Source organism: Eptatretus burgeri, chromosome 7 (assembly GCF_056783735.1).
Source record: "Eptatretus burgeri isolate ZD-2024b chromosome 7, Ebu_testis_v1, whole genome shotgun sequence".
NCBI lineage: Eukaryota > Metazoa > Chordata > Myxini > Myxiniformes > Myxinidae > Eptatretus > Eptatretus burgeri.
The window spans coordinates 18171790-18198799 of NC_140967.1; the positions used below are offsets into that span (position 1 = coordinate 18171790).

At 41.7% G+C, this 27010-nt stretch overlaps 1 protein-coding gene and 1 long non-coding RNA gene across 9 annotated transcripts in view; one reads left to right on the top strand and one right to left on the bottom strand.

Annotated features, from left to right (window-relative positions):
- LOC147022760 (protein mono-ADP-ribosyltransferase PARP10-like) overlaps window positions 1-10437 on the top strand; it is a 110717-nt gene extending 100280 nt beyond the window's left edge. For 5 of the 7 annotated variants that reach the window (XM_085887556.1, XM_085887554.1, XM_085887557.1 and 2 more), the window contains one exon: window positions 67-10437. In XM_085887556.1, coding sequence (XP_085743682.1) covers window positions 67-440 — 374 coding nt within the window. In that variant the 3' untranslated portion in view covers window positions 441-10437. The remainder of the gene's footprint in view (window positions 1-66) is intronic. The other 2 variants (XR_015059900.1, XR_015059899.1) reach the window with 2 other exon arrangements.
- LOC147022761 (uncharacterized) lies at window positions 1998-16749 on the bottom strand. 2 transcript variants are annotated; one of them, XR_015059902.1, is made up of 3 exons: window positions 16618-16749; window positions 10862-10969; window positions 1998-2135 (listed from the first exon to the last, which is right to left on the bottom strand). It is a non-coding gene; the product is annotated as an uncharacterized LOC147022761 (long non-coding RNA). The 2 variants fall into 2 exon arrangements; XR_015059901.1 differs by having other exon boundaries at window positions 10862-12473; window positions 16618-16746.
- Window positions 16750-27010: the final 10261 nt, after the last annotated feature.

Consider the following 27010-nt stretch of genomic DNA (forward strand, 5'->3'; position numbering starts at 1 on the left):
AATATTGCATCGAGGCATTTCACGAGTGATTTAATCCCCTCCATTGTCTCCTTTTGCCGTTGAAAGCTGCTCTCTATGGCCGCGGTGTGTACTTCGCCACAGACTGCGTCTACTCCGGCCGAGACGTGTACTCTCCACCCGAGAAGGGTGGTCTCAAGCGGATATTCGTTTCCAGAGTCATTACCGGAGACTTTGCGATTGGACACCAGGAACTGTGCGCCCCACCCCTGCGCCCGGCCACCAATGATCCGGATCACCAGACGTCTTCACCACTGCGGTACCACAGTGTGGTGGACTCGGTGTCCAAGCCACGTATATTTGTCATCTTCAATGACACGCAAGCATACCCACACATGGTGGTGACGTGTCGTTGGTTGGACGGATTCATGCCTATGCCTCCATTTCTTACAGTTCATAGTCAAAAACAGAATAGTACCTAATGTGACATAGTGTGGGAAAACTCTCTTTTGTTTGTTTTGGGTTTTTTTGCTTATTATTATTATTATTTTTTTAAAGAGGTGTTGTGTGTTAATTACTACACAATGTTATACGGCTTCAAGCATCAACCAAGCTTTTGAACCTTCTATATTTTTTTGTGTAATAGTCATGTACAGTGTATAAAGGGCAATTGCTTCCCCTACAAGGAGAGTTGTATTGATTTTTTTCCACCCCAAATTCCTTTTTTTTTTCCTTTCCAACAATTATAATCGCACACAATTTTTTCATTTCTGAGCAATCCTCCTCCAATTTAGTATTGAGGTGCACTCGATGATCACTCAGGAGTGTATACGCAATATACACGGAGAGTACACTCAGGAGAATACTTCATCCAATCCACACAGATCCTACCTTTCATCCCGCCCTGTTTTTTTTCTTTCTTAATCCCTTTTCGATTGTAAAAAGTCAAAGGTGAAGCTGCCTTGCCCATTCCATTGTATTTGAGTCAATTAAGATGAAATTTGGCACAAAGTTTGTTTTCAATTGCATCAGGCTTTGTTTGACATGAAATGCAATGTGCAGTTTGCTGTCTTCCCAGTGGATTATACATGAGCTCATATCATTCTATCACGTCAAGTGGATGTATTAGTTGGGTCATATCCAGGACTCCCGTGACCATGGAGAGCATAAGTTCGTTTGAGGATGGATTTTGGTACTTTGGGATATTTATAAAAAAATGAGCTCCTATGCCCCTCCCAAAAGTGTGGGCTTCCTCCACCAGAGGGCAAAATCCAAAATGGCGACTGGCAGCCATCTTGTAAATTACACAATTCCATAACTCTTGAGTAAAATAACTTACAGACATGAAATAAGTGTCGTTTTTTTACTAATTTAATGACGAGGGATCCATTCCAGTGATTATTTTCTCATTTCGTGGTCATCTTAAATGTGAAATCCAAGATGGCCACCAACAGCCATATTGAATATATGAATATTTCACATCTTTCAAACCAGTTAAGGTAGGAAGACGAGTAAGGTATTGTTTTCAAGTAATTATATGGCGGGAAATTCATTCCAGGTGTAACTTGTCGACTTGGGAGGTCATCTTCAGAATGAAATCCAAGATGGCCACCAGTGGCCATCTTGTAAAAAAATTTTAAATACATAATTCTTGAGTAAATTAACATACAGGCATGAATTATGAAGTGTCTTTTTGACTATAAATTAATTCCAGGTGTTACCCATTTTGAGGTCATCGGCAGACCTGAAAATATGATCTTGGTTATTTCTAACTCATTTTTATGGTCATTTCTGCAGCTCATTAATCATTCAGCTCATGCCTTTCATCATTAATCTTATTGTTGGTGATGTACTTGAGCCAGCAGCGATGATGGTATCGTATCTCAGCTGCAAATGGGTCAGGTGTGGCGTCAATCAATTTGAGAATGCGATCTCTCATGTCCATGTCGTCTAGTAACACTGTATGCTGTTTAAACACGTTCCAAGCCTTTTCCTGATTTAGAAGATACAAAGTATTTAATTTCCATCCAGGATGCTTTTTTCTTCTGGATGCATGCACCAGACATAAGTTTTTATCATGTAGATGCCCTATACTCGAACGTAGACGTTTCGGTGAAGGAGCTGGAAGGGGATCAGCAGCACAAGATTTCGGGGTCTCGGACGCAGACGTAGACTCACTACACACACAGGAAAAAAAACAACAAGGTATTGAGTTCATGTGTGGTGGTAACAACGAGCAAACACAAGATCAATTGAGGAAATCCAAACCCAATAAAACAGCAGGGTTGATCAAAGAGGCAAATGCAGACACAACAAATAAAGTTCAATTGTCAAAATTTTGCACCTCCAATAATTATGCAAAAAATGCGCAAGTGTAAAGAAAACATGAAACCAACAAACTCAACGAAATAAAATAGTGAGCTGGAACTGGTGTGAACAAATAAGCAGGAACTGTTCTCCAAGCACAAATAGCAGAAAAGGTCAGGGCAAAGCAAGGCCAACGCAGTATTTAAAGACTGCCTGTAGAACTGCAACTGAATGGGGTTACCTGCTTTGTTCACTATATGCAGATTTTTGCTTTTCAGCTTGCTGGAGCTTTCTCTTGCTTGAAATAGTCAGGTAACATTCCTTGTGCATGTAAAGGCCTTTGTGTTTTCCAGTTGACACTCATACACCATGCCAAACCGATATACCCCCCTCCAATAAGCTGTTTTTTCATGCAAGCTTTGCCACTTTCCACTGGAAATCCCATCAAGTGAGTCTTCCTGATCAATATGATCACCACATTGCAACACACATTGAGGAGGGGGAACTTCTGCTACTGGTTGATTCTTCAGACATGTTAGTCTGAACTCAGTTAATTCTGTTATTCAACAGTTGGGATGTGATGTGATGACTGATCAGTTGTAGTGGCAGTCGGTGGTCTTTTGCTCGCAGAAATCCAATGATCCTGTGACAAAATAAACAGCATAATTACTATAATAGTAAAAAGCTACAAAATTTTGGAAGGTCAGGGTCAGGTATGGGAGCATGTGCCAGAACAGCGCGTCGCTGCGTCCACTTTCTGCCGGTACTCCAGGGGCCTCCGTGTGGCCTTCCCCCAGGCAGGTGCCAGGCCCATCCCCATCTCCCTGAGATACTGGTCAACCTGCTGCAACCACGAGGCACGTGGTCAACCCATCGGCCTCCTCCACTCACGAGACTCCCTCGCTGAGAGAATCTGGTGAGCGGGATCAGCATCAGGAAAACGAGCCACATGTCCATACAGCCGCAACTGACACTCACGGACCATGCAGGTAACAAATCTCATCCGAGTCTCTCTCAGCAACCGCTCGTTGGACACAAAATCTGACCAGCGATAGCCAAGGATTCTCAGAAGAGACCTGGTACCAAAGGAATTAAGTCTCCGTCTCAGATCCTTGGTCATAGTCCAAGTCTTGCATCCATAGAGCAAGACTGGAAGCACCAAGGACCTGAAGACTCGGCCTTTCGTCCTCCCGCACAGGTACCGGCAGCGCCACACCCCATCATCCAGTGAATCCATGACTCCCCAGGCCCGACTCAGACGTCTGTTGACCTCTGACTCACAGCCAGCAGAGACATGAATATCACTGCCAAGGCAAGTGAATCTCTCCACGACCTCAACATCCTCACCACAAACAGACACAGACACGACAGCAGCATCCAAGATGTCATTGAAAGCCTGGATCTTAGTTTTGACCCAAGAAACCCGCAATCCCAGCGGCTCCGACTCCTCATTCAGCACCTCGAGGGCCCCCAAAAGGATATCTAAAGTCTCCGCAAAGATGACTGCATCATCTGCGAAATCAAGGTCCGAGATCTTGACATTCCCAAACGATGCACCGCAGTTTGATCTTTCCAACATCCTCCCTAAAATCCAGTCCATACAAGTACTGAAAAGCGTGGGGACCAGTACACACCCCTGACGAACTCCAGTAACAACTGGAAATAAGTCAGAGATGGTACCACCACACTTCACAGCACTCTCAGTACCAGAGTAGAGTTCAGACATCAGATCGATCAGTTTTGGTGGCACCCCACGAAGACCAAGAATCCTCCAGAGGGCATCCCGATTCACTGAATCGAACACTTTACAGAGATCAACATAGGCTGCAAGCAGCCCCTGCCGAAACTCTCGACTGCGTTCGGTGAGGACACGAAGAGCAAGGATACGGTCAATCGTTGACCTCTTTGGTGTAAAGCCTGACTGATCTGGACGCTGGTGCTCAAGCAGATGGTGGCGAATCCTCTCAAGAATTATCCGAGCAAAGACCTTCCCTGGCACTGAGAGCAGCGTCACCCCTCGGTAGTTGTTGCAGTCTTGGCGATCACCCTTCCCTTTCCAGAGAGGGACAACAAGGCCCCTCTTCCAATCAGTTGGGATGATGCCTGTGTTCCAGGCAGAGCACAAAACTGCATGCAACGACACGAGTGCAGCCTTTCCACCAGCCTTGAGAAGTTCAGCATAAATGCCACAGATCCCTGCAGCTTTACCCTGTTTCAACCGGTTCACCGCAGCCCGTGTTTCCACAAGCGAAGGTGGACCACAGTTGATTGGAGGGTCAGCAACAGGGATTGTAACACCATTGACGTCCAGCTCGACAGCTGGTGGATCAGCCTGGTACAACCGCTCAAAGTAACTGGCCCAGCGGGCCTTCACATCCGACTCCTCTGTTAAGAGCCTACCACTCTCTGCTCGAACTGCAGTGCTCCGAGGGATGGGCTTGGATGAACGCAATGCGCGAATTCCCCTGTAAGCGGGACGAGAATCACCTGTCCACAGGTGATGCTCTACCCCCTCACAGATTCCTCGCACATTGGCCTCCTTGTCCACCCTGAGTGCACATACAGTTTTACGCCTCAGCTCCCTGAACAGCTCAGCTCTGCCATTCAGCCTGGCCCTGCGACTCTGGTCAACGGTATCCAGTGTCTCTTGAGAGACAAAATTCTTCTTTGCCCTGCGGTGAGTTCCAAGACATCCACCGGCAACATCAAGGACGGTCGTCTTGAAGGTAATCCATAACTTTTCAGGACCTCCCAAAGCACCCAGACACCCCAAATGTCCACTCAGCCTGTTCGCAAACTCCTCAGCTACTCTCTCATCCTTGAGCTTGCCAACACCAGCCTAGGCTGGGATGGTACCATTCTCCAGGATTTAAGGTGCAGCTTTAGAGTTGCTATAACAAGCCGGTGGTCAGTATTGCGGAACTGAGCACTCCGGTAGACCCTGCAGTTTTGGATCAGCCTCCAGTGACCGTCAACGAAGACATGGTCAATCTCCTTTGCCACACCGCAAGCGTTGGAATACCAAGTCCCGCGATGAGCTTGTGGGCGCTGAAACCATGAACCTGCCACCCTAAGTCCATGACTTCTTGCAAAGTCAAAGAACTTAGTGCTATTCTGATTCATAGTTTCTGACCCATGGGGACCAACACACACCTCATAACCGTCCCTATCAGTTCCAGTCGATGCATTGAAATCCCCCAAGACTAGAAGTGTATCTCGTCTGGGGCACTGATCAACCACAGACTCGAGCGTGGCGTAGAATGTGTCCTTCACGGTGAGGTCACTCGCCTCAGTCGGAGCATAGACAGAGACCAGGGAAATTACACCGAAGGAGTGACGAATCCTTAGTCTCATAATACGCTCGTTGACCGGTGTTACCTCAATTATCATTGGGGTCAGCTTATTGGACACAGCTACAGCAACTCCTTGAGTATAGTAACCATCAGAGCGACCCGACCAATAGTTGGTGTAACCACGAACCACCCACCATTATCTCTCCGCAATCCAGTCTCCGAACCTCAGAGAGAGCTGCAATCCCGATGTCCAAACGCTTGAGCTCAGATGATAACAGTGACATGTGATCATCCTCTCTTTGGGATAGGACATTCCAGGCACCCACCCGAAGGGACCGCCTCAGGTTAACCCAAGGAGCTCGCCGTCTGGTGGACGACACCTCAGCACCACTCCAACACACTCTCCCGCAATCTGACCCAGGGAGGTTACCCCGTGGTTTCCCTCCTTTCATCGAAGATTGGGGGTCCCGAAGGCTTTGCCCCAATCCCGTCATCCGGTGAGCTGCCCTGCGAAAGGAAGCTGCACAGGAGGTACTCCCACGGAGTGGGTTTTCAGATTTTTTTGCATTTGTGTGTTTTGCGGAATGAAGGGTTTTACGGTGGCCGGAGTGCAAATCCTGCCACCAACCTCCTCATAAAAAAGTAACCCAATTGCAGGAGGATGTCCGCAGACACAGTTGGGCACTAGATATGGATGGCCGTTGGCTCACAAGGAGCTCCTCCCCCCTTTGACAAGTTTTCTTTTTAATCCTGCTGGGTGTCCATATCCAAACACCCTCCTCACCAGAAAACCTGGTGGGGGGAGACGGTTTAGTCGCCGCCAACCCGACCATGGAACAGGTTAGTACAGGTTTACATGGTACCTGTAGCAGGTCACAGATCTGACCTGACCTGACAGAGAAGGAGAAGGTGGGACATATTCAAATATTCAATATGACCGTTGGCAGCCATCTTGAATTTCATGTTAAAGATTACCGCAAAATGAGAAAATAACCTCTGAAATGGAATCCTAGTCATTAAATTTGTAAAAAAAAAACGACACTTATTTCATGTCTGTGAGTTATTTTACTCAAGAGTTATGTAATTGTGTAATTTCCAAGATGGCTGCCAGTGGCCATTTTGGATTTTGCCCTCTGGTGGAGGAAGCCCACACTTTTGGGAGGGGCATAGGAGTTCATTTTTTTTCTAAATACCCCAAAGTACCAAAATCCATCCTCAAACGAACTTATGCTCTCTATGGTCATGGGAGTCCTGGATATGACCCAACTATAAGTAAACACGTCACTTGTGTGTCTGCACCACAGGTTTGTTTATTTATTTATTCAAATTATTCTAAGTGTTGCAGTTAACATTAGTTAACAACATGTCATGATCCATGACATGGTTAATTCCAAAATTCAGGATGCATTTGATTTCGGCCTCACCTTGTTGCATTATACAGGAGACAGTACTGTATTGTATTTTTTGGATGCGATGTCGAGGGTATGTGTCAATGCGAGTTCAATAAACTGATGAGGACAAAAGGAGCAGTAGAGAGAGGGGTTGGAGGACACGAACAGCGATAGAGAGAGAGGCTTAGAAAAACAATGGCGTGGTGGGGGGTGGAGGAATGGGGGTTGGAGGGCAGGAAAGGACACATGGGGTGAACAAGATGAATGGAGAAGGAAACTCTCAGGAAGGAAAAACTGGAAATTTGGAATGGAGTCTTGGTTAGAGGATGAGGGGGTAACAAGGATAGAAAAGAGCATAGTGTTACAGATTTGTTTCCTCAAAGTAATTTAATAGAGGAATCAGAAGAGTGGGAGAAAAATGGAGAAAGCGAAAAGAGAGTAATCGAGCTTCTTAACAAGTTGTGTGAACCGGGAAACCATGGAAGATGAGATATTGAATGGGAATATCTAGGGATGAAAGATTACGTGCACATCCATGTTTTCATTGGTACAGTATTTATAGTAAAATCAATGAAGAGTTGGAAAAATAACCCCTTCATTTTAGTGCAGCGTTCTTTTATTCTTTCTTTGTTCTTTCTAAATTTCTTCTTTCATTTTCTGTTTGCAAAGGAAATTTTTCCTGATCCATGTCTTCTCAAGAGGCTGGCAGAATGGCCTGGACTCCTCAAGGTACACACACTCATTTCTCAGCTGTTTATCCTGAGTTCAAATCCCGACCCAGCTATAGACTGTTATCCCAGTGTTTCACAGGCAGGGTGATTCATCAATGCGTGTGCCGTCCCTCGAATGGATGTTAACTCGGGTGTCCTATCTGTTATCATTAGTTGGTGGATGTTAAAGATCCCATGGTGTCCTTCGCCAAGAGGAGGTGACCTATCACCGGCATCCTGAACAAATTGCAAGTTCTTGCCCTGACTAACTGCTGGGAAGACAATGGCAAACCACCCAGTATCACCCTTGCCAAGTCAGCAAGGGCCTGCTTTGAGGCAGAGCACACAATAAATCGATCTTCTCAAGCTCTTTCTCTTTTTATTTGCTCATAATTGTTATTCTTTTGTAATTATCTGCTCTCTTGATGGTGTGTGCATCTGGCATGAATGGTGTGCTTCCATTTCTGTCTTTCACTTTCCTTCTTCCACTTGTTTCAAATTTCTGCATTCTGTCACTACCTATCACTCTGTGTGGTTTTTTTTCCCACTCACATGCTCTGCACACCAAATTAGGCACTCATCAGTGTGAACCTTTACTCCTGGAGTCGTGCATTACACTTAATTTTGCCATGGTTTCTGCGATATGTTTTTCAGTTAAATAAATCCTTATTGATTGTATGATTATTCTGACGCTTTGGAAGAATGAAAATAAAGCATTAAGGAATATAATCTTCCTTTTAGGTGCAGAGAAAGAGGGCTTGATGAGAAAATAGACACATTACGCTTCATGCACAATGGGCACAGGTTCGGTACGCCACGTTCGATGGAAACAAAATGACACCACTCTTACTACATAGGAACTCTAGAACCCAGAAGTAAGACATTTGGATTAGTTAGGGTTAATGGAGATGGAAAGGATCATGAATGGGCATCGGGGATGACACGAGATGGGAGGAGGAGTGGGATTAAACAGCCTCAAGAAACTGGTTCCACAAATGGAGAGGGGTGGGGTTGGAGGTGAAAGATAAACAAAAGAGTGGAGGTGTACAGTAAGCCTGGATTATGGAGTTTTATAAGGAGGAGGTTCATGGAACAACATACATTCTGGAGATGCTGAGTAGGGTTGGAAGGTTAAGAGAGCAGAGGAAGCTCTACACCAGAGGAAAGGCAGTAAAAACAAACAAAAAGAAACAGCCCACTGACTTGTCTGCAATGTGAAAACAACAGGCCTTGTGCTTTGGCCTCGTCCCACAAGATGCCAATAATGTTGAGTTTTAGATTCCATATATTCCAGGAGAGACAAATGTCAGTGCTTGGGGCCTTAGCCTTTTGTTGGCTGTGAATACCAACAAAGGCCTTTTGTAGGCTCTGAATAGTTCTGGCTTACATCGGAATGATGGAGGATGCCCAAGCTGCTGCTACATTTGGAGGTCAGATTTGCGAGGTCAGCATAGGAGAGTTCATGGCTGATGGTGAGGCCTAGAAATTCAAGACTGAACCTCTTCCAATGACCATGGACAAAGGTCGGTTAGTTGGATGGTTCTTCTGAAGCAACAGCGTGAGACTGGGATTATGTTCACCAGGATTGAAGGACATGTTGCATTAGTGAGACAAAAATCGAATCAATCTCAGATCAGCAGAGAATGATGCAGATGATATGTGTCTGTTGGTGGGATGGGAGTACTGTAGTCACGATGTGGAGTCAGCCACAAAGAAAAGGGCGTTTTTACAGAGTATCAGAGGTCATTTATGTTGGTGAGGAACAAGACTGGGTCCAAGACACCCTTCAGGTACTGTAGCTCCCACTGGGAAAGGACAGGATTCCATTGATAGCAATGCGTTCACTGTATGAGGGGCCACCTTCCAGACTCAGAATGGATGCTGAAAAACGTTATGCCACCAATTCTTGCTTGATTTATGGGTTTTTTTTCCTTCAGATTTTAAATTGTTGGTAATTATGAGTACATTTTTGTTAACTGTGTGTTTGACAGTTTGTTTGTTTTTTTTCATCATTTTCATCCACTTGATTTCTTTTAATAAGAAAAAAAAATGATTATTATTATTATTATTATTATTATTATTATTATTATTATTATTATTTGTGGGCACTCCTGCCCTCCGCGTGAGAGTACCCTTCTCTGCACACTCCTCCATATTATAAGCTGAAGGAAGATGATTTGTAATACCAACTATCTCCAAAGGTGGTGCTATTTCTACCATGTCAATTTTGGAGTTTCAGTGACATCCATGTTTGATCCATTATGGTAAGATGATGATGATTATTATTATGAGTGTTGTTATTTGATTGTATAATTTAGTTTTTTTGTTGAATCATTAAGATGATGACGATGATGATTATTATTATGAGTGTTATTTGATTGTATAATTTGGTTTTTTTTGTTGAATCATCTCTATTATAATACCAAGCTTGCACACTAAAAACTCGGCTCGCCGTCACACGATCCCTATGAAATTGCTGTGGCACTTAGCGGACATGCGACAATGTTTGGGAAGTCTTGGAGTTCCATCGTACCACTTGCATTTTGCACAATGCGTATTTTTGTCATTCCCCGTGTACGGTCTGTTGTCTGCTACCAGCTATGTTGTACTGCTATCCCGTGCATGTGCACGGGTATCGCGAGTATAGTAAACTGGCGGCGCCGCCGCACTCCTGCAACAACTCATGCTGACCCCACAGCCATCGGCTGCTTACGAATGTGACAATATTGTAAGACAAACTAATCACTGCCTGTTTCACCTTTTATATTGAATAGCTTTATTTAATATGTACAAATGGTAGAGAACCAGTTGGAGCTGCTCTCAATATTTTATGCCTCCATATTGGGGAGTCACCAGCCACTACCGGTTGGCCCAGGGATTTTTGGGTAAGTCTGCACATCTGAAGCTGAATTTCTTTATGTTTAAACTTCATTGTTCATATTCACATGGAAAGGTAGTGGGGGAGGGGAATGGAACTGGGTGGCAGCAGGGGGTGGGTGTGATTGAGTGACATGACATTAAACCATTAAACCGCAACCATCATGGTGGTGTTTGACTGATCGACCAAGGTCATGCTGAAATACACTTTGGTTTTCTGTTTATTGACAGTTGAAAATCAACTGAGTTAATGTGTTGCTATCGTACAGTCATTCATTCTATTATATTCCATTTGGAGAGAAAAGCGGTAGAATGAACGGCTCACCATGAAACAGTTTGCCTTGGAGATGTGGAATATATTCATCTACTTTGAATCTCAAAAATATGTCTTGGTTTCCTTTGAAAGGTGCACTGGGGTTCGACGTTCAAATATCTGTAAACATTATCATATTGCATGAACACTCGTGTATTTATAGATTGGAATTACACTGTAATAAAGTGAAGAATGAGTGAACTAATAAAAGATACAGGGTGACACCAGTGCTGGAGCTGTAAAGACGAGGGCTGTACAAACCTGTACATGTCTATCATCACCCACATCACCATGGACACAATGGGTTCCCGTTCAAGCACTGCAATCCTTGTGAAAACCTCGTAAATGGTCAAATATATTGGGGAGGTAAGGAGCACTTCTTTATTATTTGTGGGAATTATCCAAGCACATAACCTTACTTTGTATAACCATTACTCTAACAAATTGTTAATTCCTTTACTGCACCCACAATAGGTCCATGTAATTTTTTTATTTATATGTTCAGTTGAGAACCCCCAAACCTGCATCACACTAACAAGAAATGCAATGTAAAAAGCAATATTTTATTAACATGAACCGATGAACGAAAGTTAAAACAAGAAGAGACGATGAGGACAAACACATCTTGAAATGATAACTGCTTGCGATTTCGTACGATCGTGGTTTTTTGTGGAAAGCTTCATTGATGGTCAACTTCACTCTTGGAGCCCCCAACATAACCGGACCTTCAAGAACATTTGGCATTGTTCCAAATGATAAATGAATGAGTCCTCAACCATTTAAGCAGTGGAGAATAGTGGCATTTTGATGGCGTAATCTTCCTCTTGTTTCATATGTAGCACATTGTTGCAGGGTGGTATCATTGGCTGAAGGTGTGGCTGTGCCGCTGATGAGTACCCCCTCTATGTTATGGAAGGAATTCTGAGTTTGTTCATGGTGATAGCTCGCCTACTCTTCACGAAGGACACTGTGGGATATTTAACGTCCACCAACTTATGCCGGCAGACGGGACGCCCGTTTCACATCCATCTGAGGGGATGGCACACACGTTGATGAATCTCATTTTATAGCTGGGCCGAGATTCCAACACAGGCTCGACAGCCTTGAGGAGAGTGTGCGCACCTCTCGGCAATCTTGTTGGCCTCGGCAGCACTATGGTGTTTTGTAACACTCGGTCCCAATTGAACAACATCAATATTTTTTTTTGGTCTTCATATCTTGTGTCATTGAGGTATCAGCACTTAATGAGGGAACATGGGCCAAAACCAGCGCATTGATTAGACTTTACCTGGCATGACAGTGTGACACCACTGTAATGTAAAGAATACACCATCATAAGTCCGTATCATTCATACTGGCATTTATCACTGGAGATAGAAAAACTGCAAGCAGTTTGCATCACTTTGAGGAAAATATTCAGGATGTCGTGTACAAATGAGGAGAAGGAGACCAGACTTGAGTGATGTTCGGCCAAGAATTCTCGAACATCACTGCAAGTCTTAACCCCTTCGACACCACATATTTCAATGGGAGCTTGAGGCTTTGTCTTTCGTTTCTTCATAAAGTTTGCTGATCTTGAAAATGAATGGGAAATTCTTCCTGTAGTTACAAGGGCTGTATCGACCTGTTAGAAGAAAGTGAAACACTTGTCATTTGGCCTTTTTGTAGACTATCAAGACATGTCAAACAGACTTATTGTGCGGACTATCGAGAACAATATCGACATTACGGTACATAAGCATTTTATTTGAATTATTTCCAATGAAAAAAAAAAGTTTCTCAAATCCTGCTTTGTGTTTTATATTTGTTCGTGTGCGACAAATGGAAAAAAAAAGGAGTTGTGCCATCATCGTACTAAAATATGCAATTTGGTGTCTGTGTGTGCATGTTTGTGGCCGATGTATTCTGTCACTATGTATCCAATATCAACCAAACTTGCCAGAGGAACCAAGGGTCATAAGATAAGGGTTGAAGCTACTTGATTTGCTACTCCCCCACCCGAGGGGTTCCGAAGGTGGTGATGACAAATTCTCCATGTAACTGTGTAGCATGGAATGCTGCAGCTTCCAGTGGTTGTGGCAGAGGGTATTACAAGTGATGCTTCAGAATTATAAATTGTATCACGAGTAAGAGGACTTAGCCTTATTTTCGTATTTGCTTATACTATGTTGCTTTCGATTAGACTGCAAAAAATCTGGAGGAATTCACATCTTTTCTTGCTTTTTCCACTTTAGAAAAACGTTATGTTCAGGTGTGTAGACATCAGCTTGAGCATTGTTCCATGTTATTGTGGCAATTTTCCAAGTCCTCTTCCAATAACTAAAGTGATGAGTTCATAGAACCTGATACCCTGTGCAGTTACTTCAATTTTAATAAAATAATTATTTTAACGATTGTTTAAAAAAAACCGGAAGTTTAGTGCTATCGAAGTAGTCTGGAAGCATTCCTGAACATCACCTTTATTCACCGCCACCCACCCCCCCTCCCCCAATGAACCTTTACAAAAAATTAAAGTAATGTAAAACTGGTGATTCTTGGAAGTATTATGAAGGAGATTTGTGTGATGTTCAAATATCTATCCATAATTCCAGGTGTGTGTGAGTGTGAGTGTGAGTGTGAGTGTGAGTGTGAGAGAGAGAGAGAGATAGATAGATAGATAGATAGATAGATAGATAGATAGATGTTTCTTGATAACCACTGGTCCGATCTAATTGAAACTTGCCAGGTATATTGCTGGGGCCCTGTGAATGTGCCTTTTCAAGGTTTGATATTAATCGGACAAGTGCTTCCCAGGTTATGGCCATTTATTTACCAACCAATGAAAGGACACGTGGCTGCGTAGGACGATGCGCAGCCGGCCGACGATGACATCACGTGCCATGCCGGTTACGATGGGGATCGGTGCCTTAGTTACCGTGGCGTAGGAGTGGCAATGGTCAATGGCAAGCAAAGACAGGGAGGTGAACTTGATTTTAATTTGGATTTTAATTAACTCTGTGTGTGTAAGTATCACAGCAGTTGTTACTTCAATGAAAGCGATAATTCGTGGAATGCATGTGAACAGTCCGTACGGGCACGCACTACTTCTATTCCGGATAGTGATGACTTTCTGTATTCTAATAATTTCTCGATTTCTTATGTGCATTTATAGATAAACACAATGCCCCAATCCAGTCGTCGTTTACGAGAGCGAAGGAACGGCCTGTGTGGTTGTTTTTGGCTCGCTGTTTGAAGGTTTTTTTTGGGGGGGGTTGCATGTACGAGCACGCACGTATGGGCACGCACGTACGAGCATGCGAGAGCGAAGGAACAGCCTGTGTAGTTGTTTCTGGCTTGTTTTAAAGTTGGTTTTTTTGGGTTTGCACTTACGGCCATGCACGTACGGGCACGCACGTATGGGCATGCGAGAGCGAAGGAACGGCCTGTGTGGTTGTTTCTGGTTCGCTGTTTGAAAGTTTTTTTTTTTTGCACGTACTAGTATAATTTTTTTTACTAGTATAATTCAATTTAAAGAGGTTTAAAGGCATATAAATTTAAAAATTCCTGGTTTTAGCACCATTTCCCCAGTGTCTTTTCCACCACCATATCTAACATGTTACATTAGTTCTTCATGCCTGTTGTTTGTGTCCTTTATGAGGTCCTCAAAAGCAGTAAGTTTCCTGTTTGGAATGAGTTTCAATTTTGTTTGACTGCCAGGTATGTCAACTGAGTAAAAATATTATCTCACTCCTCTCTGCACATGTGCAATCGGGATGAATTCAGAGCAAAAGTATGGTAAAATGAAAGACTCGTCATCTTATTCATTTAAAAAATATAACATTTGATTTAAATAAGTTGTTCCTCGATCATAAACTGATAAAGCAGACAGACGGACACCAAATGCGCACCCCGCTTTTAGCTTCACGTGCGTGGGGTTATAACTACAACTATAGAGTTCATAGAGCATGATACCCTGTGCAGTGTTCAAGTATATACAGAAGGGCCTTGCCGTTTGCGGGGGTTACGTTCTTGAAAATCCGTGAACTTGCAAATCTACAAACTTAGGGGGTAATGGGGTAAATAGCGTTAGGGACTTTAACTTTAAAATTTGTCCAAACTGTACCCTTTATTAACATGTCTGTGCATTCTTTTTGTGCTTTTTATTTTCATGACTAAAAGTTAAAAACGCAAGTTTATTTTCTTGTATTAAGAACATAAAATAAAGATTATTTTCTTGCATTAAGAACATAAAATAAAGTTTATTTTCTTGAATTAAGAACATAAAATGAAGTTTATTTTCCTGTATTAAGAACATTAAATATAGTTTATTTTTTTGAAGTATTTTATTATTATTTTGTATGCAGCCTGTGACTGTGCCGCTGATGCAGTGCCCCCTGTTTCTAGTAAGTTAGTACTCGTTTTGCTGCCATCGGAAGGATAGCGAGCTGAGGCAACCCACACAGTGTTATTTAACGGCACAACGGGCTGAACTCAAGACCCTGAGTTTTTAGCATAATAATAGTACTAGTAATAGGCATCTACAACCATCCTTGACCATGTTGTGGAACGTTGACTGTTGGTGAAAATAAAAATTCCGGGTTTACCGCCGTTTCCTCAGCGTCTTTAACACCACCCTAAGTTACATTCGTTCTTTGTGCCTGTTGTTTGTGTCCTTTATGACGTCCTTAAAAATGGTAAGTTTCCTGTTTGGAATGATTTTCAATTTTGTTTGACTGCCAAACAGGCAGACAGAGTAAAAATATTATCTCACTCTTCTCTGCACATGCATGTTCAGGACGAATTTAGAGCCAAAGTACTGTAAAAAAAAAGAAAAAAAAAGGACAATGATCGTTTTCCGATTCATGTTCCAATTCATGTTCAAAATCTCACCTTCAATTGAAATTCAGTTGTTCCTCGATCATAAACTGATGTTTGTGGACAGACAGACAAAGTTAACCAATTGCTTAACTCCGCTTTTTGCTTCGTGTTTGTAAGGTAATAATAATTTGTTAGTAATAAAATGAGCAACACTCCCATAAGGCTGAAACGGCAGAAATGTCCCTTTGCAGTAAATAAAAAAGCAGAAATGTCCCTTTGTATATCTCGGCCATTGTTGGGGAGAAATAGAAGGAGATCAGATGTTTTTTTTAAAAGAAATAACGGAACGTTTTGAAAGTATTTTGTGATTTTTTTATTTATTTATTTATTTTCACTTTTTGACACGTTCGAGCAGTTGTGATTGAGATTGCGCTATCATTGGCTATCTGGTAAAACAAACAAAATGAATACGAATTGGTGTGTGGTATACATTTTTGAGCTTTGTGGGAGGAAGTATACTTTTGTGATGCATTTTGGACATACAAATGTACAATCGAAGACTAGTTATACAAACTTTCAACCTTTCTAGGAAGAGGCTTTTTTTAATGTGAGCCGTACTTTGATTTGTGATGTTTGCGTTTGTGACACTTGTGCTGTCATCATGTTCCGTGGACATTGGCGACATTCCAATCAATTGGATACAAAGTGACGGCCTAGTAATGTATTTGTGACGGTTACTCAAAGCAAACGGATATTGAAACACATCACAAAGAACTTTCCACGTGAGGACATACGTGTGCAACATCTTGAGTTCCTTCATGCTTGCCATTCAGAGATGTTACACATTTACAGCCATTTGTGACATTTACAGATTGGGTTCAAAGTTGAATCCGATCTGTGTTTTGTGCGATTATGAGTTTGAGTTAACCACGTTGATAGTGAGGGTGTGGGGAGTGGGGGGATTACAATACCTGTGGGTTCCACTTTCTTGGTGAGACTTGATAATCGTGTAGAGTTGGATGAGTGGTTCTTCCTGATCTTGCTGTCATTGGGAAGCTGAAGGAAGAGACTGTCTCTCTGCGTGCGGCAGTTTTATTGCTCGGCTGGTAGCTGGGAGGGGACTTTTGAGGCCGATCCCAGAATAGACACATTTCTGCCATTTGGACTGCAAATTGCTCACCCGGTTATTGGTGGTCAGGCCCCATGTTTGTCCATATTGGTGATCCGCACACCCCCATCCTGCGCTCCTGTCCCCAGAACTGAGATGTACTTGCACAAGGGGAAAAAAAATCAAGCTATGGATTTGCTTCTTTACATTTCCCACCCTGAATCTGTGGCCTCATGATGCAGGGAATCCCAGATTCAAATCCCATATACTAGACGTTTGTCCATTGGTTGTAATTCCTATCAAAGTACACTGATGTATGATGTCCACCATTGTTTGTGTCCTGCGTGCGATTTATAAATCCCTATCGATAAATGTGAATATTACATCGTATTCATTCATTAACTTTGGTGCAGCATGTGACTGCTGGTTGTATCGCTGCTGGGAGTGAAGCTGTGTCATTGATGCAGTGCCCCCTGTAGGTTCGAGAAGGAATTTGGAATTTGTTCATGGTACCCGAGATAGCTCACCCACTCTTCACGAAGGACACCATGCGACCTTTAACATACAACAACTAATGCCGGTAAAACGCCATGTCCACTTTCACGTCTATCGGAGGGACGGCACATGTTGATGAATCACTCTGCCTGTGAAACACTGGGATGGCAGGTTTTAGCTGGGTCGGGATTCAAACCCAGGCTGGACAACTTAGAGGCGGTTGTACATCCATCTCAGGGGCTAGGCCATCCTGCCAGCCCACATCTAATTAATATGAGACCTAAGGGGAGTATACATACCTTATTTTGGTCTCAGACCAGTTTTGGGATCCAGACACTTCGATGCAATCATACCGTATACTAGTTAAAACTATTTGGTGATGTCATTACAAGGAGCTAATGCTTTATCATGGTGTAATCTTACATCATATTAATAATCCTTTATATCATTTTTTTTCCAATTCAATTGAAAGATATCACACGATGCCGGGTCACCCCAAGATTCGCCAGTTGTGGGTTTGTTGGATCATCCATCCAAGGTGAAATACCTCCATGTTTCTGGGAATTCTCATTGCGTTGTTAACTCGGCAAACGATCCACCATTACTGTTAAACAACCTCGGCCAGGGCCGGATTTACTTGCTTGTGGGCCCTAGGCCCAACCTTATCAGTGCCCCTCCCCCCCCCCAAAAAATATATATCGTAATATATATATATATATATATATATATATATATATATATATATATATATATATATATATCGTAATGTAAAAAAAAAAAGAATTACAACATAATGTAACACATCAATAATTTTTAATCAAAATAGTTCCATATCAAGTACATCAAAGTAAATCAAGTTCCATATCATGTACATCTTACACACAGGAATAATGGAAAAATATAATGAAACTGAAGCATAATAAAATTTGCAAGCACAACTATGTGAAGTTCAAAATGACATTTTCCTGCTTTTTTTTCTCTGGCAAATTTCTCAATGATACTGTTTGTGTCAAGGGATTGTAGGAGGTCAGATTCAATGCATGGTAATGAAAGTGAGTTTAATCTGGTTTGTCCCAAAGTTGTTCTCAGGTGATTCTTCACCCGAGATAGAGTAGAGAAAGACCTCTCTCCTTGACAGTTTGTAATGGGGATGGTAAGGAACATTCTTACCAAGATACTAATGTTTGGAAAGGCAGTTGTCAAAATACCATCTTTGGACCTCAACAAAGTGGAAATGTTTATCACTGACCTGTCCGATTCAGAAGAAAAAATGTCTTTAAACTGCAAAAATTCATCTAAAACAGATGCTTCCAGGTCACTGGAATAGGTACTGACAAGGAGTTCCAGTTGAGCCTTGAGGTCATCATAGTTCATAAAAAAGGTTGTCAGCTTTGGAAGTGATTGGAGTTGTGCAGCTTTGGTTTCTTTTAACTTTCTCTTTTGTGAGCCACTCTTATATTTCTTCTGGGACGACATAATTAATCTATCTCATGAGAATCCCCAACATTCCAAGAATAATCTGTAAGCATAAAGTAATAATAAATTAGTTCAAGTCTAGTAAAAGAGAAACCAATATCACAAAATAAGAACACAAAAACACACGTAATATAACAATGAAGTCCACTAAATACAACACGTAATGTATATAATCTATAGATAGATAGATAGATGGTGGGAAACGGGCATTTAAAAATGTACTGTTATATTTTTCGTTACCTTATTTTATTTTTCTCATTTTACTATAGGGCCTACTCGCCTACTCCTTGGCCGATCAGAGAACCCACAAGTCCCCGGTGGGCCCCCAGTTACTGGTGGGCCCTCGGCCAATGGCCTATGTTGCCTATTGGAAAATCCGGCCCTGACCTCGGCATGCTGGTGTTTATGTGCACGAGTTGACTGGTCATCGGTACATCTACAACACAACTGTTTTGCACATCATGAACAAGCTACTACAGTACTAACAATACAGCGGTTGATGTACAAATCGTGTGCACCGTCTGTCTGGACGTGGGAAAAGCGACGCTTTGTCCAAAGCATCAAACTTTATTAGGAGCTGATGGCGGTTCCGTGCAATGCATTTGGAATGCCAAGCCTTTGTTGAGAACAATGGATCCTATTTATAACTGTTCAGTTCCATTACACCGTCGACCCATGAAGGACATACCGTGCGGAAGGTAATCCGAGTGATGTGCACGATTTTTGCACTTTCCAAAGCAAGGAGGATTCATTCATTTATTTATATTTGGTGGAAAGTTAACTTTTGTTTCTTTGATTCCGAGTCAGTTTGAAATACCCAAAGTTTGGTGAGATTTACTGGAGTTTCATTTACTTATTTCGTTAACATATTGTAAACTCATTTGTTTGACATGTCCGTTTACCAATTGAGAATATTGGGTTTTGAGAAATTGACATGTCCGTTTACCAATTGAGAAATTGAGAATATTAGAATACTCCTTTCTGGGAATATTGGGTGGACCAGGCCAGAGGTCGTGTTTGAGCTGCGTAGTCTGGGTTCAATTCCCTACAACACTCAAAACTTGTCACCCGTGTGCTTCCCAGGCAGGGCGGTGCCTCAACCAACGAATGCGCTGTCCACGTGGGATGTTAAGCCGGCCGTCTCGTCCGCTAGCATTTGCTTCCGAGACGTTAAATATCCCATGGTGCATAAAGAACTAGTACATAGATCATCGTGCACTAGGGTCATCAAATTTCGACCGCACTTTGGTCGGTTTTGATAGACTTCAGGATTGCAACTCTTAAAAACATCTTTAACAAGGAAAAGAGCAATCAGAGATTGCAGACCCTCGTTAGGACTTGTTTTGTGTGGTGTTAGTGTACTGGTGTGTTACGTCATTAATAATAGACATAATTAGAACTACCACTTTATAACTGCTGACAGTGATGACCGGATACCAAGACGTCCCGCTTTGATGCAACCCTGTTTTGATCAGACACCTGACCTTGACCGATGATATTTTAAATTATTATTCAATTGAATTTAGAATTTGATTCAAAAAAAATTCAAATCAAATCAAATGGAAGACCCAATAGCTACAAGTCCTGCATTGGAGTAATCAGAAGGAACCCGAACAAGGAAAAAGCAAAGATGAAAAAAGCAAAGAAAAAAGAGGAACCTGGATAGGATTCACATTTCAGCTGAAACTACTCTACCTTCAAAGCCATCCAGGCACGGTCAAGTGAGCATCATTAAAAAAAATAAACCAATGTCACCCGCACGGTGACCCGTATCGTGCCAAAAGGTGACCACGTGTGACTTCTTTAAGGTCACACTGAGGTGAACAGAGCTGCTATCCACCAGGAGCGACTCCTTGAGGAGTATCTGCCTACGAGAGATTCCGATGAGAATTGTTCTACAGAGTAACCATGAAAAATATGCTTTTTCCTCATAACGTCACCAAATGACGTCATAATGTCTCAATCTTGACATATCTAGAAAGCACTCACCAAGGTGTTCAATTTGACGTACTACACGATATGGTTCCTAAAACTTGAAAATTTGACTGTGGGGTCAAATATGTTTGACCTGAGGCGCTAACCATGAAGGTCAAGGCCAATCGCCACCAAAAATTAATCAGCTGAGCGCCAGACCATGAACTATATTCCCATGAAGTTTGAAGACGATCCGATCAAAATTACTCAAAAAATAAGGGTTTCGTCGACTCCCCTGATTTGCGACAAAGTGCCCTTGACCTTTGACCTTGACCTTCAAAATTTTGTGCGCTGAAAGGGACCTCTATAGGCCTCTGATATGCGAAGTTACAAAAATTTCCAATGATAACTGTGCTCTGCTGAATTTTTTATACGTGATTACAGACAAACAAACAAACAAAGAAAAAAAAAAACATACAAGCTGACTAACATACAGTGGGGAGAACAAGTATTTGATACACTGCTGATTTTGCAGGTTTTCCCACTTACAAAGCACGGAGAGGTCTGTAATTTTTATCATAGGTACACTTCAACTGTGAAAGACGGAATCTAAAACAAAAATCCTGAAAATCACTTTGTATGATTTTTAAATTATTAATTTGCATTTTATTGCATGAAATAAGTATTTGATCACCCACCAACCAGTAAGAATTCCAGCTCTCACAGACCTGTTAGTTTTGTCTTTAAGAAGCCCTCCCATTCTCCACTCACTACCTGTATTAACTGCACCTGTTTGAACTCGTTATCTGCATAAACGACAGCTGTCCACACTCAATCAATCAGACTCCAACCTCTCCACAATGGGCAAGACCAGAGAGCTGTCTAAGGACATCAGGGACAAAATTGTAGACTTGCACAAGGCTGGGATGGGCTGCAGGACAATTGGCAAGCAGCTTGGTGAGAAGGCAACAACTGTTGGCACAATTATTAGAAAATGGAAGAAGTTCAAGATAACAGTCAATCTCCCTCGGTCTATGGCTCCATGCAAGATCTCACCTCGTGGATCCTCAATGATCATGAGAAAGGTGAGGGATCAGCCCAGAACTACACGGCAGGACCTGGTCAATGACCTGAAGAGAGCTGGGACCACAGTATCAAAGAAAACCATAAGTAACACACTACGCCGTCATGGATTAAAATTCTGCAGCGCACGCAAGGTCCCTCTGCTCAAGCCAGCGCATGTCCAGGCCCGTCTGAAGTTTGCCAATGACCATCTGGATGATCCAGAGGAGGAATGGGAGAAGGTCATGTGGTCTGATGAGACCAAAATAGAGCTTTTTGGTTTAAATTCCACTTGCCGTGTTTGGAGGAAGAAGAAGGATGAGTACAACCCCAAGAACACCATCCCAACCGTGAAGCATGGAAGTGGAAACATCATTCTTTGGGGATACTTTTCTGCAAAGGGGACAGGACAACTGCATCGTATTGAGGGGAGGATGGATGGGGCCATGTATCGCAAGATATTGGCCAACAACCTCCTTCCCTCAAAAAGAGCATTTAAGATGGGGCGTGGCTGAGTCTTCCAGCATGACAACGACCCGAAACACAGAGCCAGGGCAACTAAGGAGTGGCTCCGTAAGAAACATCTCAAGGTCCTGGAGTGGCCGAGCCAGTCTCCAGACCTGAACCCAATAGAAAATCTTTGGAGGAGTTGAAAGTCTGTGTTAACCAGCGACAGCCCCGAAACCTGAAGGATCTGGAGAAGATCTGAATGGAGGAGTGGGCCAAAATCCCTGCTGCAGTCTGTGCAAACCTGGTTAAGAACTACAGGAAACGTCTGATCTCTGTCATTGCAAACAAAGGTTTCTGTACCAAATATTAAGTTCTGTTTTTCTGATGTATCAAATACTTATTTCATGCAATAAAATGCAAATTAATTATTTTAAAATCATACAAAGTGATTTTCAGAAGTTTTGTTTTAGATTCCGTCTTTCACAGTTGAAGTGTACCGATGATAAAAACTACAGACCTCTACGTGCTTTGTAAGTGGGAAAACGTGCAAAATCGGCAGTGTATCAAATACTTGGTCTCCCCACTGTATCTTGCAAAAACTTCGTTTTGGCAAGATAAAAAAAAAATTGAAAAGAACCCAGATTCAAAAAAATTAAACAATTCTGGCTGCCAGACCACAGTGTGTCCGATCAGGCTGAAATTTAAAACGTATCCCCAATCATTATACTAACTCGATCATGAGAAGTTTCATGTCGATTGATGAAGCAGTTTAAGAGGATTTTAAAAAGATTTTCACTCAATCCAATATGGCTGCCAGACCATGTGACCTATCAATTATTCGTGAATACCCTGGTATCCCCAAGGTTTGTGGAACATTTGTGTGAAGTTTCCCCTCGATCCGTCCAGCCCTTCTGCAGACCTGTCAACCCCAAATTATGAAACAGTGTGAGAATGTAAAACTGTGACCAGCGAGGCCGCAAAGCGACAGCGAATTGAGGACGTGAAGCGCCTGAACAATCTAGGGGCTTTCTGGGACCATGACTTCCAGACAAACTCCAGGGAGTTTGCTTTCTGGTGTGTCTTCGATGCAATTTCTGCATTCCAGTGCCAAATTCATCCATTTTGTTTTTTCAGCAGGAAGATAGGTTTTTTTAATGTCATGTTGTTACTGTTTAGTCCATTGTACGGACTAAAAGAAATGAACAAACAAGACATATATATTTTATTTTCATCGACAGATCAAATGCTCCACAGGAATTAGAACACTCATCATCCTTGTAATTAAGATGTATTATTTCAGCATATTGATAGTATTTCCCAGTATACAATCCCCCCGCACTAACAAGACATTTTGTTGGATCAGGATGGTCGTCGATAATTCACCAATCGTACTCCGTCTCTCGCATACGAAGTGCAGAACGACGCGAAGCAATCGGATTTCAGTCGGTATTCCAGGTTATAACATCAGTTAAACCATTCGCAATGTAATAACGTTGGAAATATTTTTTGGAGCCGAGAAATTAAAAAAAAAGTGTGAATTTATCGCGAGAACGTGACTTTCAACAGAAAGTCGTGAGTCTCACAGCAAAAACGTGAGAGTTAATGGGTGTGGTTCTGTTGAAGATTTTTTTAAATAGGGTTTCGGGTAAATCCAATACGGGTGCCAAACCATGTGACCGATGACATCATATGTGTGAACCTTTTGTTCCTCATGGATAGGCGGTCATGTGTGTAAAGTTTCGCCTTGATCTGTTAAGCGACTTAGAGATTTTTGAAGGCTTTTTAATATATATATATATATATATATATATATATATATATATATATATATATATATATATATATATATATATATATATATATATATATATATATATATATATATATATATATATATATATATATATATATATATATAAATATATAGATATATATATATAGATATATATATATATATATATATATATATATATATATATATATATATATATATATATATATATATATATATATGAGCCTGGTGTTGGCGCAGTGGTTAGGGCAGCGGCTTGGGATCCAAAAGGTCCCGAGTTCAAGCCCCGTTGGGCCACTGAATTAATACACCAGGGGGTTCACTCAGCCTGTCATCCTTCCGAGGTCGGCGAAATGAGTACCAGTGTACTGGGCCGGTGTATACCCCGGTTAAAATAGGTGTACCATATCCCTGTGTCGTAAGAGGCGACCAGGGTTGCGTCAGGAAGGGCATCCGGCGTAAAACCTGTGCCAAATCACTATGCGGATCACACGGATGATCCGCTGTGGCAACCCCTAACGGGAGCAGCCGAAAGAAGAAGAAGATATATATATATATATATATATATATATATATATATATATATATATATATATATATATATATATATATATATATATATATATATATATATATATATATATACATTTTTTTTTTTAACAATATGGCTGCCAAATTTGGTGACCCATGACGCCATCAATTTTTTTTCTATGGATAAATTTATCCCTTGATAACTGAAAAATTTTCATTTTGATCGGATATAGCGTACTACGTATGCACTGGCGTAGCGAGGTGGGTGGCGAAAGAGGCAGTCATGATGAAAGATGCCAGGAAACTAAGCAGATGAGGGGTTAGTGCTCATTTTAGTTTGCCGTTCGCGGCTCATTTGTTCAGGTGAGAAAAGGATACGAACAAAAAAGCGGAATTTATTCGCACAGTTTTTAAAGGTTGAAAATTAATGTTCTTTCAAATCCTGTCAGATAAAACACTTATCTTTATTTCGGAAGGAAAAATGGCAGAATTCCCCTTTTGAAGGCCGAGGGGTGGTGGGTGAATGTGACATGGCGCTTCACCGAGGGGAGAAGACTTCAAAGCTGTGATGGACGAGTTTTCCTCAATGAAGGCGATGAAGAGGTGAACCACACAGTTACGCCAACTGCACATTTAGTAAGCCAATGACCATTTATAAAAGCAGAAAGCAAAACTTTAACTGTTTACTTGCAAATGTACTGTACCTAATTTGATTTGTAACTAGACGGGTACTCGGTAGAGTGCATACCTCCACCACGCAATGCCTGATCCACGAGAACGTATCGGGTCCAATACATTTTTGAGATATCGTGCTATATTTTGGTTTTTAGCCCGATCTCTTAATGGTGAAGAAGCACTTAAAAAATTCTAGTAGTAGGATCCGGATCCGAATCTTCACCAAAATCTAATCAGTTCGTCCTTCTCACACACCAAACCTGTCCACAAAATTTCATCCGGATCCATCCACAACTTTTTGAGATATCCTGTACACAGACAGACAGAAAGGGGTCAAAACATAACCTCCTTCTCCTGCGGTGGCGGAGGTAACAAAGTTATTTCCTTGGACTTTGTGTTTAATTCAGAATGTGAGTTACGAGGGGGCAGAAATTTGACAAGTCGCCCCACGCGTCATTTTTCCTCAATACGCCACTGTGATATGCAATGATAACATCATAACGAAGGCCCCTATGACATCATAAAAATCACTCATTCCCCATGAGGAGTACTTGCTATGTTCCAAGTTTCAATTTTTCCCCTTGTTGGGGTTTCAGAGATAGAGGTCCAATTTTTTCCCGTTTTTCCAACATGACTGCCACACCTCATGATCTATGACGTCACAATTATCATTTAAAGCATTCCACATGAGTCGTCGCACCACTGGTGAAAACTTCGTCTCAATCCGATAAGCGGTTGCAGAATAAAACACCAAAGTTCTGTGCGGACAAACAAACAATCAAACAATCAAGCAAACACGAACAAACAATCAAGCAAACACAAACAAACCATCAATCAAGCAAACACGAACAAACAATCAAGCAAACACAAACAAACACAAACAATCAAACACGAACAAACAATCAAGCAAACACAAACAAACAAACACGAACAAACAAACACAATCAAAGAAACACAAACAATCAAGCAAACACAAACAAACAAACACAAACAAACAATCAAGCAAACACGAACAAACAATCAAACACGAACAAACAAGCAAACACAATCAAAGAAACACAAACAATCAAGCAAACACAAACAATCAAACACAAACAAACAAACAAGAACAAACAATCAAGCAAACACAAACAAACAAACACGAACAAACAATCAAGCAAACAAACAAACAATCAAGCAAACACAAACAAACGAACAAACAATCAAACACGAACAAACAAACAAACACGAACAAACAAACAAGAACAAACAAACAAACACGAATAAACAAACAAACACAATCAAAGAAACACAAACAATCAAGCAAACACAAACAAACAAACACGAACAAACAATCAAACACAAACAAACAAACAAACACGAACAAACAATCAAGCAAACACAATCAAACAAACACAAACAATCAAACAAACACAATCAAACAAACACAAACAAACCCAAATACAATTCCCTCTCTGGCGAGGGTAACTGGAGAGTTTCTCGACCTCGATACCCTCATGTACCTTAGTTTTAATAAATAGTAACAAGTGTTAAATGTCTGCACGGGGTTCTAAACGGGGGATGGATGGGTTCGGGGGGGGGGGGGTTCAAATGGCGTTTTCTGAGCTGACAAGCTTGGAGAAACAATTCCCATTTATTGCCACATCTGATGCAATTCAAATACTCTAATGGCGGCGAGGTGCTCCATTTGAAACTGTTTGTTGGATACATGTAGATTTTTGATGCAGAGGGTCCGTAATAAAAAATTACTTTGGTGTCAAAACCAGTGACCAATCGCAAATTAATAGTAAATGATTTTAAAAGGCGTTAAAAAAAAACAACATCCGGAGGTTTATCGTTTAGCGCAGTTTTATACACCGCC